Raw genomic sequence first — 15283 nt, 5'->3', positions numbered from 1 at the left:
CTTTGGAATTCTCTACCTCAGAAGGCTGCGGATGCTCAGACGTTGAGTGTATTTAAGACCGAGATCGATAGATTTCTGGATAATAAGGGAAATGGGAATACTGCAAGAGTGAAGTTGAGGTGGAAGATCAGCCACCATCTTATTGAATGAAGGAATAGGTTTGATGGGCTGAATGGCTCACTGCTGCACTTGTTTCTTATGTAGTGTTGTAAACCAGGAAAACCAAGATTCAGTTGCAGTTTATGCTGAATGAGTAATTTTGTAGGTGTAACATGAATGCATTTTCAAGGGACTGTACCTAGATGTGGTGGGAAGACATGCGTGTCTCAATGATTCTGAGAGCAATTCTGGCAGGAGTATAAATGCTTGTAGTGTCCCTTCCCAAACCAGAGGTTGAAATGTAAAAACCAAACTAAAGACAGTCCACCAGCTCTTCTGGTAGACGACTTGCAGCCAGGCTAGAAATACCTTTCATTATGGAAACATTTCCAAAACATGATTAATCTGATACAGACTTGCAAATATGAGCATCAACTGGGGAAAACCACAGTCTCCTGGGTGTAAGGTAAAACAATACACTGATGGAGTCAAATATCTTTCTCTGGAGAGACAGCAGTGAATGAAATAGATTGCTTCATGTACCACTAGGCATGAAGGCTAACTAACTATATGACTGACCTTAATACAGTTAGACTAGGGAGAAGCCACAGTTCCTGCTTTTACTTATAATGTGTTGGAATGTGCAGCTGTGGATGTTGTGGGGAGTATTATTTCATTTGCTATTTTCAGTGGAATTGCAACTCCTATATTATGGTTTATGCTTACAATTCATTGCAAATAGGAAACTTGATGAAACCTTCTCCAGGATGAGAATAGGTCTCACTTGGCTGTGATGAACTCCTTATTCAAAAGTTCACCAATACTTCCTCTCCAGATCCATATATGAACATTTATCACTTTCATAAAGTACTATAGTCAGTCACTGTAAATCATGACTTCTAGTAGATGGTTGGGGAGGAAATAGAAATAGTGCTATTAAACACTTAGCTAACCTTCGCTCTGTCTACTTTTCTTTCAATTTTTTTTTACCATTATGGATGTTTGGTCTTGTAATCTGTAAATTATTTGGTCATTGAAGGCACATAGAATCATTTACCACACACCTTTGTGATTATATACGAGTTGCACCAAATGTTGCCCGATCTATTTTAGTAAAATTATAACAACATTTTAAAAATACAAATTGTACAGGTACAATGACCTGAGGAGAGATGGTTTTCCTCATCCACATTTGTTTGGCTTTTATTAGGTCCCCTATCTCCACTGGTTCAAATCCTGTAATTGTCCAGATTAATTATTAACAATTGATTATTAATAATCACCCTGATTCCAACTCCTGTGCCTCTGATGGAAATACTAATTGTACATACAAAATGCATGGGCTGCAACAATCTCACTCTGAATGAATTCATAACTTTATTTGACATCTTTGTGCATTCATAAGTGATCATTTTGACATTTTTTAAAAATTGAAATATTGAAGTATTTCCATGTTGTGAAAGGGATACAGAAGAACCAGAGAAAGCGCAAAGAAGATTTATAAGGATCATGTCAGAAATAAGGATCACACTAGAACTGAGAGGGTTCATCAGGAAAGACTAAACAAGCTGGGGCTTTTGGCTTTCTTTAAAAGAAGGAAATGAGAGGTGACCTAACAGAAGGCTTTAAAATTATGAAGGGATTTAATAGGGTAGATGGAGAGAAGGATGTGGGGAATCCAAGACTACAAGTGAAAGGCAACACTAATAAACCCAATAAAGAATTCAGGTGCAACTTCTTTACTCAGAGTGGTGAGAATGCAGAACTTGCTATCACATGGAGTGAATGGTGTCCATAGCTTAAATTCATTTAACGATAAACTAGATATGTACATGATGCAGAAAAGAATAGAATAAAATGTTGATTAAGGTAAGATTAAGTAAGGTGGGTGCAGGCTCTTGTGTGGAGCATAACCACCAGCATAGATCTGTTGGGCCAAATGACCTGCCTCTGTGGTACAAAATTCTATGTAATTCTACTTTATTTAATCCTAAGAAACAGGTAACTAAAAAAAATAAGTAAGTCGCTGTTGAATATGGTGCTGAAATAGTGAAGTGTTGAATAGTGATGTATACACTGGCTATTTAAGTACACAAGATGCAACTGGATTTTGATTTACTATGAGGGCAAATTTATTGGCTGTAGTGCAAGAAGATTAGGAAAATATGGTACCATCTCACTTTTGCAAGGTTACAACTAAATATTTCATCGTTAGAGTTAATATAGTTTTCTTTGTCATTCAGGGTCTTGTTCTGAAACATATACCTATGAATCTGATCGGTCAACGGGAAGCACAGACAAGGAGAACCTTGCTAAGGTAATGGATTCTTTAACTCTCTGTCTAATTAGATTTAACTACTGCAATTCGCTTCTTTGAGCTGTCATGGAGATCTGTTGAGCAGAAAGAAAACCTTTACCTGCTTACTGATAATTCTTACATACTGTACATAGATGACGTGAAAGACTTGATAATTTTTTTTTTCTTAACTGAGGTTTTGTGCAATGAAAATTATATTTTTGATAATTTGCTTCTGTGCCAATACAATTATGATGGGCTGAATGGCCTCCTAGTGCAGTAACTATTCTGTGATACTGAAGAAATTGGTGGGTAGGCATTTAGCCTGTTTACAAAACCTTAAATATGATGTGAAACATTTTGATGGAGGTTAGTATTCTGAAGAAGCTGAAATATCTGATATAAGCTAATAGAAAAATATCTGTGCCAGAATCCAATTATTTACCTCCCCATTTCATGTTCTTCCACTGTGCTTGTTTACCACAACTGAATAAGCAACAAAACTCCTTACTGCACATAGTGGTTCTCTGGGATGATAAAAAAGGGTGCAGAAGAATTTAATGCAAAAATAGCTGAAACATGTTCTTATAATATGCCCAAATATAGATTACAAAGCTGAGCAACAAGATAGGATTAATTGATAACCTCATAGTGAAGCTGCCTCTAGGTAGCAGCGATCATAATACGATTGAACTTGACATTCATTTTGAGGGAGAAACGAGTGCATCCAAGACTAGCATTTGAAACTTAAATAAGGTAAATTATGAGGGCATGAAAGCAGAGCTAGCTAAACTGAACTGGCAAATGAGGTTAAGGAATAGGACAATAGAGGTTCATTGGCAGACATTTAAAGGGATATTTCAGAAAACACAGAATAGATACATTCCAATGAGAAAGAAAAGTTCCAAGGGGCGCACCCACCATCCGTGGTTAACTAAAAAAGTTTAAGGCAGTGTCAAACTTAAAGGAAAAGCATATAATTATGCAAAGATGGGTGGCAGGTCAGAAGATTGCAAAGAATATAAAGAACAGAAAAGAATGACAAAAAGATTAATAAGTAGGGAAAAATTAGAGTAGGAGAGAAAGCTAGCTAGTAATATGGAGTTGGATAGTAAGAGTTTCTATTGATACTTAAATAAGAAAAGAATTAACAAAGTGAGCGTTGGTCCTATAGAAAATGCGTCTGAGGAATTGATAATGGAAAGTAAGGAGGTGGCGGATAAATTAAACAGGTATTCTGCTTCGGTCTTCACTATAGAATACACAAGTCACATCCCAGAAATAGCTGTAAATCAGGAAAGGAAAGGCAGAGAAGAACTCTGGAAAATTACAGTCACCAGGGAAGTGGTATTAAGCAAATTGTTGGGGCTGCGGGCTGACAAATCCCTAGGTCCGGCTGGACTTCACCCTAAGTTCTTGAAAAAAGTGGCGAGTGAGGAGGTTGATGCGTTGGTTTTAATTTTCCAGAATTCCCTAGATTCAGGGAAGGTTCCATTAGATTGGAAAATAGCAAATATAACTCCTTTGTTCAAAAAGGGAGGGAGACAGAAAGCAGGAAACTATGGGCCAGTTAGCCTAACATCTGAATTAGGGAAAATGTTGGAAGCTGTTATTAAAGATATTATAGCTAGGCACTTAGAAAAATTCAATGGAATCAAGCAGAGTCAGCATGGTTTTGTGAAAGGAAATAATGTTTAACCAGTTTATTGGAATTCTTTGATTGAGTCACATGTGCTGTGGATAAAGGGGAACCGGTGGATGTACTGTACTTAGATTTCCAGAAGGTGTTTGATAAAGTGCCACATCAAAGGTTATTGCAGAAAATAAAAGCTCATGGTGTAGTGGGTAACATACCGGCATGGATAGAAGATTGGCTAGCTAACAGGAAGCAGAGAGTTGGCATAAATGGGTCTTATTCTGGTTGGCAGGATGTGACGAGTGGTGTGTCACAGGGATCAGTGCTGGGGTCTCAACTTTTTACAATTTATATAAATGACTTGGATGAAGGAACCGAAGGAGTGGTTGCTAAATTTGCTGATGACACAAAGATAGTTAGGGAGGTAAATTGTGAAGAGGACATAAGGAGGCTACGAAGGAACATAGATGGATTAGGTGAGTGGGCAAAGATCTGGCAAATGGTGTATAATTGGGAAAATGTGAAATTGTCCATTTTGGCAGGAAGAATAAAAAAGACGCTTAAAATGGTGAGAGACTGCAGAGCTCTGAGATTCAGTGGGATCTGGGTGTCCTAGTGCATGAATCGCAAAAGGCTAGTATGCAGGTAAAGCAAGTAATTAGGAAAGCTAATAGAATGTTATTGTTTACTGTGAGAGGAATTGATTACAAATGTAGGGGGAGGTTATGTTTCAGTTGTTGAGGGCACTAGTGAGATCACATCTGGAGTATTCTATACAGTACTGGTCTCCTTATTTAAGGAAAGATGTAAATACATTAGAAGCAGTTCAGAGAAGGTTTACTGGACTAATGCCAGGAATGGGCAGGTTCTCTTGCAAGGAAAGGCTGGAGTTTAGAAAAATGAGGTGACTTGATTGAACGTACGAACATATGAACAAGGAGCAGGCCATTCAGCCCCTCGAGCCTGCTGTACCATTTAACAAGATCATGCCTGACCTGATAACCTGAAATCTGCATCCCGCCTACCCCTGATAACCTACCCTTGATAACCTATCACCCCCTTACTTACCAAGAATCTATCCACCTCTGCCTTAAAAATATTCAAAGACTCTGCTTCTACCACCTTTTCAGGAAGAGAGTTCCAAAGACACTCAACCCTCTGAGTGAAAATATTTGGCCTCATCTCTGCTTTAAATGGGCGACCCCTTATTTTTAAACAGTGATCCCTAGTTCTAGATTTTTCCATAAGAGGAAACACCCTGTCCACATCCACCCTGTCAAGATCCCTCAGGATCTTATATGTTTCAATCAAGTAACCTCCTACTCTTCTAAACTCCAGCGGACACAAGCCTAGTCTGTCCAACCTTTCCTTATAAGACAACCCTCTCATTTCAGGTATTAATCTGGTAAACCTTCTCTGAATGCTTCCAACACATTTGCATCCTTCCTTAAATAAGGTGACCAATACTTTACAAATGTGGTCTCACTAGTGCCCTGTATAACTGAAGCATAACCTCCCTACTTTTGGGGGAGGATGTTCTGGGGCTGTGAATAAAGAGAGGCCAAGGCTTGGGGCCTTTCACTTACCTTCTGGGGCGAGAGGATCAGATCTGCATGGGAGCACCCTTCCTGAGCTGCTCGGTGGATTTGAAAAAAAGTGTGAGAGTGACATCACAGGAAAGTTGTGAGTTGGTTGGTTCTTGAGCAGCTGCTGTTGGGGACTATGTTTCAACCCCAGTAATTTTGAAAAACATAAATTTCTAAACTAGCACAGGGAAAGTAAGAATTTATAGGCACAGGAGAGGGAGCTGATTTTTGAGTAAGGGCGAAGAATTTCTACTTTCTACTAATCACCAGTTTATAGTTAATAGTGCAAGAGTAAGGTTAAAGTAAGTAAAAGTAACTAAAGTTAAAGTAAATAAAGTGACTTAAAAGTTTAAGGTTAAGGCATGGCAGGACAATTCAGCCAAGCGGAATGCCCATCCTGTGGCATGCGGGGAGTCGTGGACACTTCGCATGACCCAGGTGAGTCCATGTACAGGAAGTGTCACTGGCTGCACAAGCTTGAGCCCCATGTTTCAGAGCCTGAGCAGCAGCTGGAGTCACTGAGGTGCATCCGTTAATCAGAGAACTACGTGGAAAGCACATTCACACCGCAAGTTAGGAACAAGCAGGCAGATAGGAAATGGGTGACCGCCAGGCAGTCCAAAAGAAACAGGCAGGTGGTGCAGGAATCTCCAGAGATTCTGCTCACTAACTGGTTTTCCATTCTGGATATCGGTGAGGGCGATGAATCCTTGGAGGAGCGCAGCAAGAGTTAAGCCCGTGGTACCATGGGTGGCCCAGTGGTACTGGAGGGGAGGAAGAAGAGCCGAAAGGCAGTACTGATTGGGGATTCTTTAGTTAGGGGAAGAGACAGGCGTTTCTGTGGCCATCAACGTGACTCCAGGATGGTTTGTTGCCTCCCTGGTGCTCAGGTCATGGATGCCACAGAACGGCTGCAGGACATTCCTCTGGGGGAGGGCGAACAGCCAGAGATCATGGTCCACATTGGTACAAACGACATAGGTAGGAAGGGGGGATGTGGTCCTGCAATCGGAATTTAGGGAGCCAGGTAGAAAATTAGCAAACAGGATCTCCAAAGTAGTAATCTCTGGTTTACTCCCAGTACCACGTGCAAGTGAGTACAGAAATAGGAAGATAAGGCAGATGAATACTTGGCTGGAAAGATGGTGCAGGAAGGAGGGCTTTAGATTCCTGGGATACTGGGACTGGTTCTGGGGGGAGATGGCACCTGTACATGACGGACGGGTTGCATCTGAACAGAGCGGGACTGAGTTCCTTGTGGGTCATTTTGCTAGTGCTGTTGGGGAGGGTTTAAACTAACTCAGCAGGGGTGCGGGAACCAGAAGAGAATATTAGAAAGTAATACATGGGTGCATGGAATGCTGGGAGAGGCATATAGCACTAAAATAGAGAATAGCAAGTTAATAGATGGAGTCAGAGTAAGGGAACAAGTAATGAAGTCTAAATCAGGGTTACACTGCATGTATGTGAATGCACGGAATATAGTTAATAAAATTGGGGAGTTACAGACACAAATTGCCTTGTGGGGTTATGATGTTGTGGTGATAACAGAGACCTGGCTTAAGGAGGGGTAGATCTGGGTGTTAAATATTCCTGGCTACAGATAAGATAGGAAAGGGGAAAAAAGGAGAGTATTGCAATATTGGAGAAAGAGGATGTGTCAGTGGATTCAAGGACAGAATCGATTTGGCTAGAGCTAAGGAATAAGAAGGGTGCAATTACATTGCTCGGTGTAATATATAGACAGCCAGCTAGTGGGAAGGATATAGAGGAATAAATCTGCAAGGAAATTACAGAGAGGTGTAAACATCATAGAGTAATTATAATGGGGAACTTTAACTACCTGTGTATAGAATGGGATAGTGGTAATGTAAGGGGCAATGAGGGACAAGCGTTCCTAGATTGTGTTCAGGAGAATTTCCTACAGCAGTATGTGTCCAGCCCAACAGGAAAGGAGGCACTGCTAGACCTGGTTCTTGGGAATGAGGTGGGCCAAGTAGATCAGTTGAGAGTGGGGGAACATTTAGGGGACGGTGATCATTGTATCATAAGGTGACAGAGGAGGAAACTCAGTCACTAGAAGGGTTTAAAATTGTTAAGGAGCAGGTATTGGATAAGCTGTTGGTACTTAAGGACTTAATTAATGATTAAAATTAATGATGCATCCAACAATATTGAAGGATGTGAGAATGGAAATTGCAGAGGCACTGGCAATAATCTTTCAATGTTCCTTGGATTCGGGGGACTGGAGGACTGGAGAATTGCAAACATTATGCCCTTTTTCAGAAAAGGTTGTAAAGAGCTGCCCTGCAATTATAGACTAGCCAGCTTAACTTCAGTGGTGGGGAAACTTCTAGAAACAATTATTCGGGATAGATTTAATAGTCACATGGAAAAATGTGGATTGATTCGGAAGAGTCAGCATGATTTGACAAAGGAAAATCATGTCTAACTAACTTGCTGGAGTTTTTTGAAAAGGCAATAGACATGGTTAACGAGGGCAAGGCTTTGAAATGGTGTATTTGGACTTTCAAAAGGCGTTCGATACAGTGCCACACAACAGACTTGAGGAAAGCTATAGGTCATGGAATAAAAGGGACAATAGCAACACGGATATTGGCTGAGCGATAGGAAATAGAGAGTAATGGGTATTTTTCGGGCTGGAAGAAGGTTTGTAGTGAAGTTCCCCAAGGCAGGATTTTTGAGTCGTCGGGTGGGCAGGCCTGGGAGCGGCCGGAAAACGAGCCATTCTCGCGCGTGCCAGCCGACCGAAATATCGCGCGAGTGCACAATGATGTCTGGATGCACGCCCGACATCATCGCACGCTATTTTACACCAAGTTGAGTCGGGCACGCGTCCACCCACGGGACATAAAATTCTGCCCCAGGGGTTGGTACTGGGAGCCTTGCCTTTCCTGATACATATAAATGATCTAGATCTTGGTGTGCAGGAAACAATTTCAGAGTTTGCGGATGACAAAAAACTTGGGAGAATGATAAAATGTGAGGGGGAAAGTGTTGAACTTCTAAAGGACATTGACATTTTGATGGAAAGGGCAGATATGTGGCAGATGAAGTCCAATGCGGAGAAGTGTGAGGTGATACACTTTGGTACAAAGAATATGGAGAGACTGTATAAAATAAAGGGTACTATTCTAAAGGGTGTGCAGGAGCAGAGAGACCTAGGTGTATATGTACATAAGTCATTAAAAGTGGCAGGACAGGTAGAGAGAGCGGTTTCTAAAGCATACAGTATTCTAGCCTTCGTTAACAGGGGCATAGAGTGTAGGAGCAGGGAGGTTATGATGCACTTATTTATGACACTAGTCAGACCTCAGCTGCAGTGTTGTATACAGTTCTGGGTGCCACACTATAGGAAGGGTGTGAATGCATTGGAGAGAGTGCAGAAGAGGTCTACGAGAATGGTTCCAGGGATGAGACACTTCAGTTATGAGGAAAGTTTGGAGAAGTTGGGACTGTTTTCCTTGGAGAGGAGAAGGCTGAGAGGAGACTTTATAGAACTTTTCGAAATCGTGAGGGGTCTGGACAGTGTACATGGGGAGAAACTGTTCCCGCTCGTAAATGGATTGAGAACCAGAGGGCACAGTTTTAAAATGTTTTGCAAAAGAAGCAAATGCGAGGTGAGAGAGAACTTTTTCACACAGTGAGTATTTGAGGTTTGGAATGGACTGCCTGGAAGTGTGGTGGAGGCACACTGAGGCATTCAAGAGGGCATTGGATGATAATTTAAATGGAAACAATGTGCAGGGTTACGAGGAAAAGGCAGGAGATTGGCACTAAGCTAAAATGCTCAGAGAGCGGGTGCAGACATGATGGGCCGAATGGCAGCCTTCAACAACGTAACAATTCTGTATTCAATTCTCCTCGCAATAAATGATAACATTCTATTAGCTTTCCTAATTACTTGCTGTACTTGGCGGAGTAGGCTCGAGGGGCCGAGTGGCCTACTCCTGTTCCTAATTCATATGTTTGCAGGTTATACCTGTCCTGTGTTTGCGTCTATCTTTATAAAGTAAAAGTGTGCTTGCTAGTTTCTCTCCAGACTACTTTAGAAGTATTTATGAAGCCTTTTAACATTTTAACATTAAATGACAAAGTTTGTTTCTTTGTTGCGCAAGATTACAGGGATAAGGCTGGGGTGTGGGATTAGGTAGAATGCTCTTTCAGAGAGCCGTTGCAGACTTGATGGGCCGAATGGCCTCCCTCTGCACGGTAAGATTCTGTTGTTACTTATTGTAAATAGATTGATTAAAGTATTGTAGCCCTTTAATCGAGCACACCAAAGGCAGCATCAATTCCACATCGTAGTGTTTCATGAATTGGCAAAACTGTGGGCTCTTTACAATAGCTTCTTTGAGACCTTATCAGTTACACCCATAATTGATTTGTGTGCCTCATTTAGCTACTTGCAATTAATCATCAGAATTAGCTTTTAAAAGGGTTTCATATTAAAACTAGGCTCAGAGAATGGTGGCATTGGATACTTAGAAACTGTTTCTTTATCGTACTGTGAATGCACAGCATTGTGTAATGCACTGTTCTGAAAGCTTTGCCTGAAAGTAGTGAAGCATTCGTAGATCTGACCAAACTTTGATATTCTAAAATGCATAAATTAATAAAGTAAGCCATTAGTCCAATTTGACTTGTGGCTGGAGATTGGTTATGATAAGGTATAATGGGAACAAGGTTTGCAGGACTAAAATTCAGGACAGATACAGTGCCAGCATTTCTTTAAGTGCTCTATTGTGCAGCTCTGGACTTAATTTTCTCTGAGTTAGAGGATGGAGTTGTCAGCTGTAATTTACAGAGCAAAAAGAAGGAATAAAAGAAAGAAACAAAGAACAGACCCATTGTGAAACTTGAAACATACACGGTGACCACTATTTTGCAAGGCTCTTGGTATGGAGTCTGATGCATGAAATTCCTTTGAAAGTCACATGTTCTGTGCATAAAATAATTTCCCATTACATATTGCATGAAACCAAGTCGTACTTGGGATCAACATTCTTGTCCCTCAACTTCAGGATCATTTAAGGTTCATGTTATTTTCTCTTTTCTTGTTTTACAATGCTTTATAATGATTACTCAATCAGATTCAAGTTTTTATTCTTTGGTTAGGGTGTTTTAAAATGAAACTGTTCTTTTGGGTACCCCTACACTTTTATAGGAATCTTTGTAGTTTTTTTTAAAGAGCAACATGTTTTAAGGGTATTAATTTTGATTTAAAAGAAGTCTTAATTACCCCTACAGTCCAAAGGAAACTAGTAGCTAATTGATTATAATTTTTTTGTAACTTTTTAAAAAGAGTAACATGGTTTAAGGATTTTAATATTGCCTTAAATGAAGCCTTAATGTTATGCTTAAGATTGAATTATATTTATTTATAGTCTATAGTAAGTTTCAGTACAATGAAAATCTTGTATGCTGTGCCACAAGTGAATGGGGCACAGTTTCATGATTCCTTTTGCTACAAGATTAACTTTCTTGACTCATTCATTCCTTAATAAAGTTGCATTTTGATTTCAGGCATTAGTTCTGCCATCTTTGTTTAAAAGACTAATTATTTTTTTCCTATTCATTTAGCATGTTAGCACTGAGAGAGATCAGGCTGGTGCATTGCTGGATGAAGTGGATCAAACCTTACTGGATACAGGTACAAAAGAAAGATCAATTTGTCAGACATTGATGCACCTTCCTAAATATATCAGCATATAATCATCTTTAACACTGATTCACGGTGGGGAGGAATGAGATTCCAGCCAAATTATTTTCAAGTCACTACAGTGGGAAGGGTGGGAGGGATATTCCTTACTAATTGGTGTAGATTCAGAACAGATTTAGCAGCTCAAAACTGGACATGAGGAGCTGTGGATCATCAGCAGTAGAAATGTATTTCACAACAATCTGTAACCTTATGGTCTGGCATATCCCTCACTTTACCATTACCATCAAGCCAAGGGATCAACAATGGTTCAGTGAGGATTGTAGGAGCATGCCAAATACAGCAACAGGCATTTCTAAAAATGAGGCGCCGACTGGGTGAAGCTATGACACAGGATTATATGTATACTAAACAGTAGAACAAAAGTACTACAAACAGCTAAACGATCGCACAACCGATGGATCAGATCAAAGCTCTGCAGTTCTGCCACATCCAATCGTGAATGGTGATGGACAATTAACCAACTAACTAGAGGATGAGGCTCTATGAACATCCCTATCGTCAATGATCATGGAGCTCAGCATTTAACTGCAAAAGACAAAGTTGAAATTTTTTCAATCTCCTTCAGCCAAAAGTGCCTAGCAGATGATCCACCATCTCCTTCCTCCTAAGGTCTCCATCATCACAGAAACCAGTCTTCAATAAATTTTATTCACCTTATGTGATATCAGGAAATGGATGAGCATATTTGATACAGCAAAAGCTATGGATCCCGACAAGATATTGGCTGTGGTGCTGATCACCTATTCTGAAGAAATAACTAGGCCTTGAGTCAAGCTGTCCTGGTACAGCTACAGCACTGTCATTTACCTGGCAATGTGAAAAATTGCCCAGGTATGTCCTCTCAGAAAATGCAGAAAAAAATCCAATCCAGTCAATTACTGCTCCATCTGTCTACTCTCGATCATCAAGTGATAGAATGTGTCATCAACAGTGTTGTCAAGTGATAGAATGTGTCATCAACAGTGTTGTCAAGTGGCACATCCTTATCAATAACCTTGTCACATATGCTCAGTTTGGATTCTGCTCCAGACCTCATTATAACCGATATGCACAAAACAGCTGACTTCCAGAAGTGAGATGAGAGTGACTGTCCATGATACCAAAGCAGCATTTAACTGAATGTGGCATCAAGGAGCCCTGGAAAAATTGTAATTGATGGGAATTGGGGGAAACTCACTGGCTCGAGGCATAACTAGCACTAGAGAAGATGGTTGCGGTTGTAGGAGGCCAATCATCTCAGTCGCAGGACTGTACTTCAGAAATTCCTCCGGGCATTGTTCTAGTCCAAACCATCTTCAGTTGCTTCATCAATGATCTTCCCTCCGTCATAAAGTCAGAAGTGGGGATGCTTGCAGATGATTGCACAATGTTCAATACCATTCGTGATTCCTAAGATGGTGAGCAGTCCGTGTCAGTATCCAGCAAGACCTGGACAACATTCAGGTTTGGGATAAGTGACAAAAAAGATTTGCACCATATAAGCATCAGACAATGACCATCTCCAATTGACATTTAACAGCATTACCATTCTTGAATACCCCACTATTGACAGTCACCATTGACCAAAATCTGAAGTTATATAAAACCTATGGCTACAAGAGCAAGTCTGAGGCTAGATGTTCAAGGTGAATGACTCATCTCCTGTATTCACAAAGCCTGTTCCCTATCTACAAGGCAGAAATTGGAACTGTGATGGAATACTCTCCACTTGTCAAAATGAGTGCAATGCCATCAACATTGGGGAAGCTAAACACCATCCAGGAAGAAGGAACCTACTTGATTGGCACCTCACCTACCACCTTAAACTTCACTCCCTCCACCACTGCCGCACAATGACCACAGCATGCACCATGTACAAAATACACTCAGCAACTCGCTAAGCTTCTTCGACAGTACCTCCCAAACCCATGACTTCTACCACCGAGAAGAAGAAGGACAGTGGATACATGGGAACATCACCATCTCTCTAAGTTCTCCATCAGATCAAACACCTTCCTGATTTGACAATATATCGTCAACCCTTCATTATCGCTGGGTCAAAATTCTGGAACTCCCTCCCTAACAGCACTGTGGGTGTACCTACAATGTTGGGTCTGCAATGGTTCAAGAAGGTGGCTCACCACCACCGCCACCTCAAGGGAAATTACAGATGGGCAATAAATGCTGGCCTTGGCAGTGATACCGGCATCCTTGGATGGAAAGTAAATTTTTTTGATGAGGGCTGCGAGTTGTTCTCAAGAGTGCTTAAGGTTTCAAATGATAGCATGCTAACAAAGCTTGCCTGATAGGTCAGTGAGTAAGTGTTGGAGTTGGTTTGTGTAACTTATAACACTACCAAGAGCATCCAATGTTTGATCCCCAGGGCTGGATTTTCATGTTGGAGGTGGAAATTGTGAGATGGGACTTATACTGCCTTTGTGATGCTGCCTCCATTGCGAGGCAGCTGGCAGGTGGGAACTTCTGGAGGTCCAGACTCTAAGTGGCCTGGAGGCTGGTGGCAGGCCTGAGGCAGAAACAGAGACGGTCCAAATACAGAGCGGGCAGTTAAAAGGCCCGCCTCCATTCCAAAAAAGCCTCAGCCCAGTGCTGCAGATGTAATCAGCAGCTTATCTACATACCATTGAACCTTCTGACTACTTAATTCCCCCCCCCCCCCCCCCCCCACCCCCCGCCGTACCCACCCAATATCCCTTCATGAACAGAGCTCACAATCCCTATTATATTATCGGAAGCCATGGAATAGCCCATAAAACTCCATCAGTAAATGAACAAACTCTTCAAACTAGCAGTATAAACAATGTCAAGCACTTATAAAACCATTAGGTAGTTGGATTGCAGCCAAGAACCCGTAAAACTCCCCAAGTAAACAAACAGACTTCAGTAAACAAAGCAAAATACTGTGGATGTTGGAGATCTGAAATAAAAATAGAAAATGCTGGAAAAACTTAGCAGGTCTGGCAGCATCTGTGGAGAAAGAAACAGAGTTAACATTTTCAGTCCAATATAACTCTCCTGTGTCTGTCTGTATCTTCTTCTCATGTTTTACTTTCAGAAAGCGCTGACCCTTGTTCTGCTATTAACATATTCTGCTCTTGCTTTCCAACAGGGCTGACCTTTATGTTGCTATTAACACCTGCTTTAGTCTTTAATACTATCATTACCACTCCCTTGTCTTGTGCCCATGACCTCCTTGTCATTTAATCTCTCCTGATCTCCAAACTATCCCAGACTATCGACTTTGCTGCACCTGCTCCACCCCCTGCCCCTTTTCAACAGCATAAAACCCATCACATTTCTATCTCTCTTTTACAGACTTGAAATGTTAACTCTGTTTCTCTCTCCATAGTTACTGCCAGGCCTGCTGAGTTTTTCGAGCACTTTCTGTTTTTAAATAGATTCTAGAGCTGTTATCTCAAGATATTTAGACTGAGTGCATAAAAGCAATGAGAAAAGATTAAGCATTTGTACTTGATTATCATACTAGGCTATCCTTTCAATAGTGTGAAATTTACTCTATCTTTTTATCCATTAGATGTACTTTTTAACTCATCTGTGGACTTTTCCACATTTACAATGTTGATCTTTTAATTGACAGCTTGCCAGTTGGCAGAAGTAACAATCTGTCAAATACATTGTTTAAGAGGTATTTGCATTTTCTAATGTCATAACTGGTCTTAATGAACACAGGCACAACTCATGCTACAGTATTTACTGATGAAGTGTAAAATAGGCAAAACCATTTGACTTGCCTTTTAAACTCTTCCTGCCTCCAATCGATTGTTCATGTCTCCATGCGGCTGGTATAAAACCGAACAACTGCTGAAGTCCGCTACCTCCATGAAAATTAAACACTTACCAAGACTCTCAATAAGCCCACAACCCTATCACTTGCCTCCTTAATAGGGGCAATGGAGTTCCGG

General features: G+C 40.9%; 1 protein-coding gene across 5 annotated transcripts in view; it reads left to right on the top strand.

Moving 5' to 3' along the window:
• arhgef28a (Rho guanine nucleotide exchange factor (GEF) 28a) overlaps positions 1–15283 on the top strand; it is a 551732-nt gene that overhangs the window by 197108 nt on the left and 339341 nt on the right. For all 5 annotated transcript variants that reach the window (XM_078564027.1, XM_078564009.1, XM_078564018.1 and 2 more), the window contains exons 8-9: positions 2343–2416; positions 11222–11291. In XM_078564027.1, coding sequence (XP_078420153.1) covers positions 2343–2416; positions 11222–11291 — 144 coding nt within the window. The remainder of the gene's footprint in view (positions 1–2342; positions 2417–11221; positions 11292–15283) is intronic.

The sequence above is a fragment of the Cetorhinus maximus genome, chromosome 2 (assembly GCF_964194155.1).
Source record: "Cetorhinus maximus chromosome 2, sCetMax3.hap1.1, whole genome shotgun sequence".
Lineage (NCBI taxonomy): Eukaryota > Metazoa > Chordata > Chondrichthyes > Lamniformes > Cetorhinidae > Cetorhinus > Cetorhinus maximus.
The sequence above is the reverse complement of the archived record's forward strand: the minus strand, read 5'-3'. Positions and strand labels throughout refer to the sequence as shown.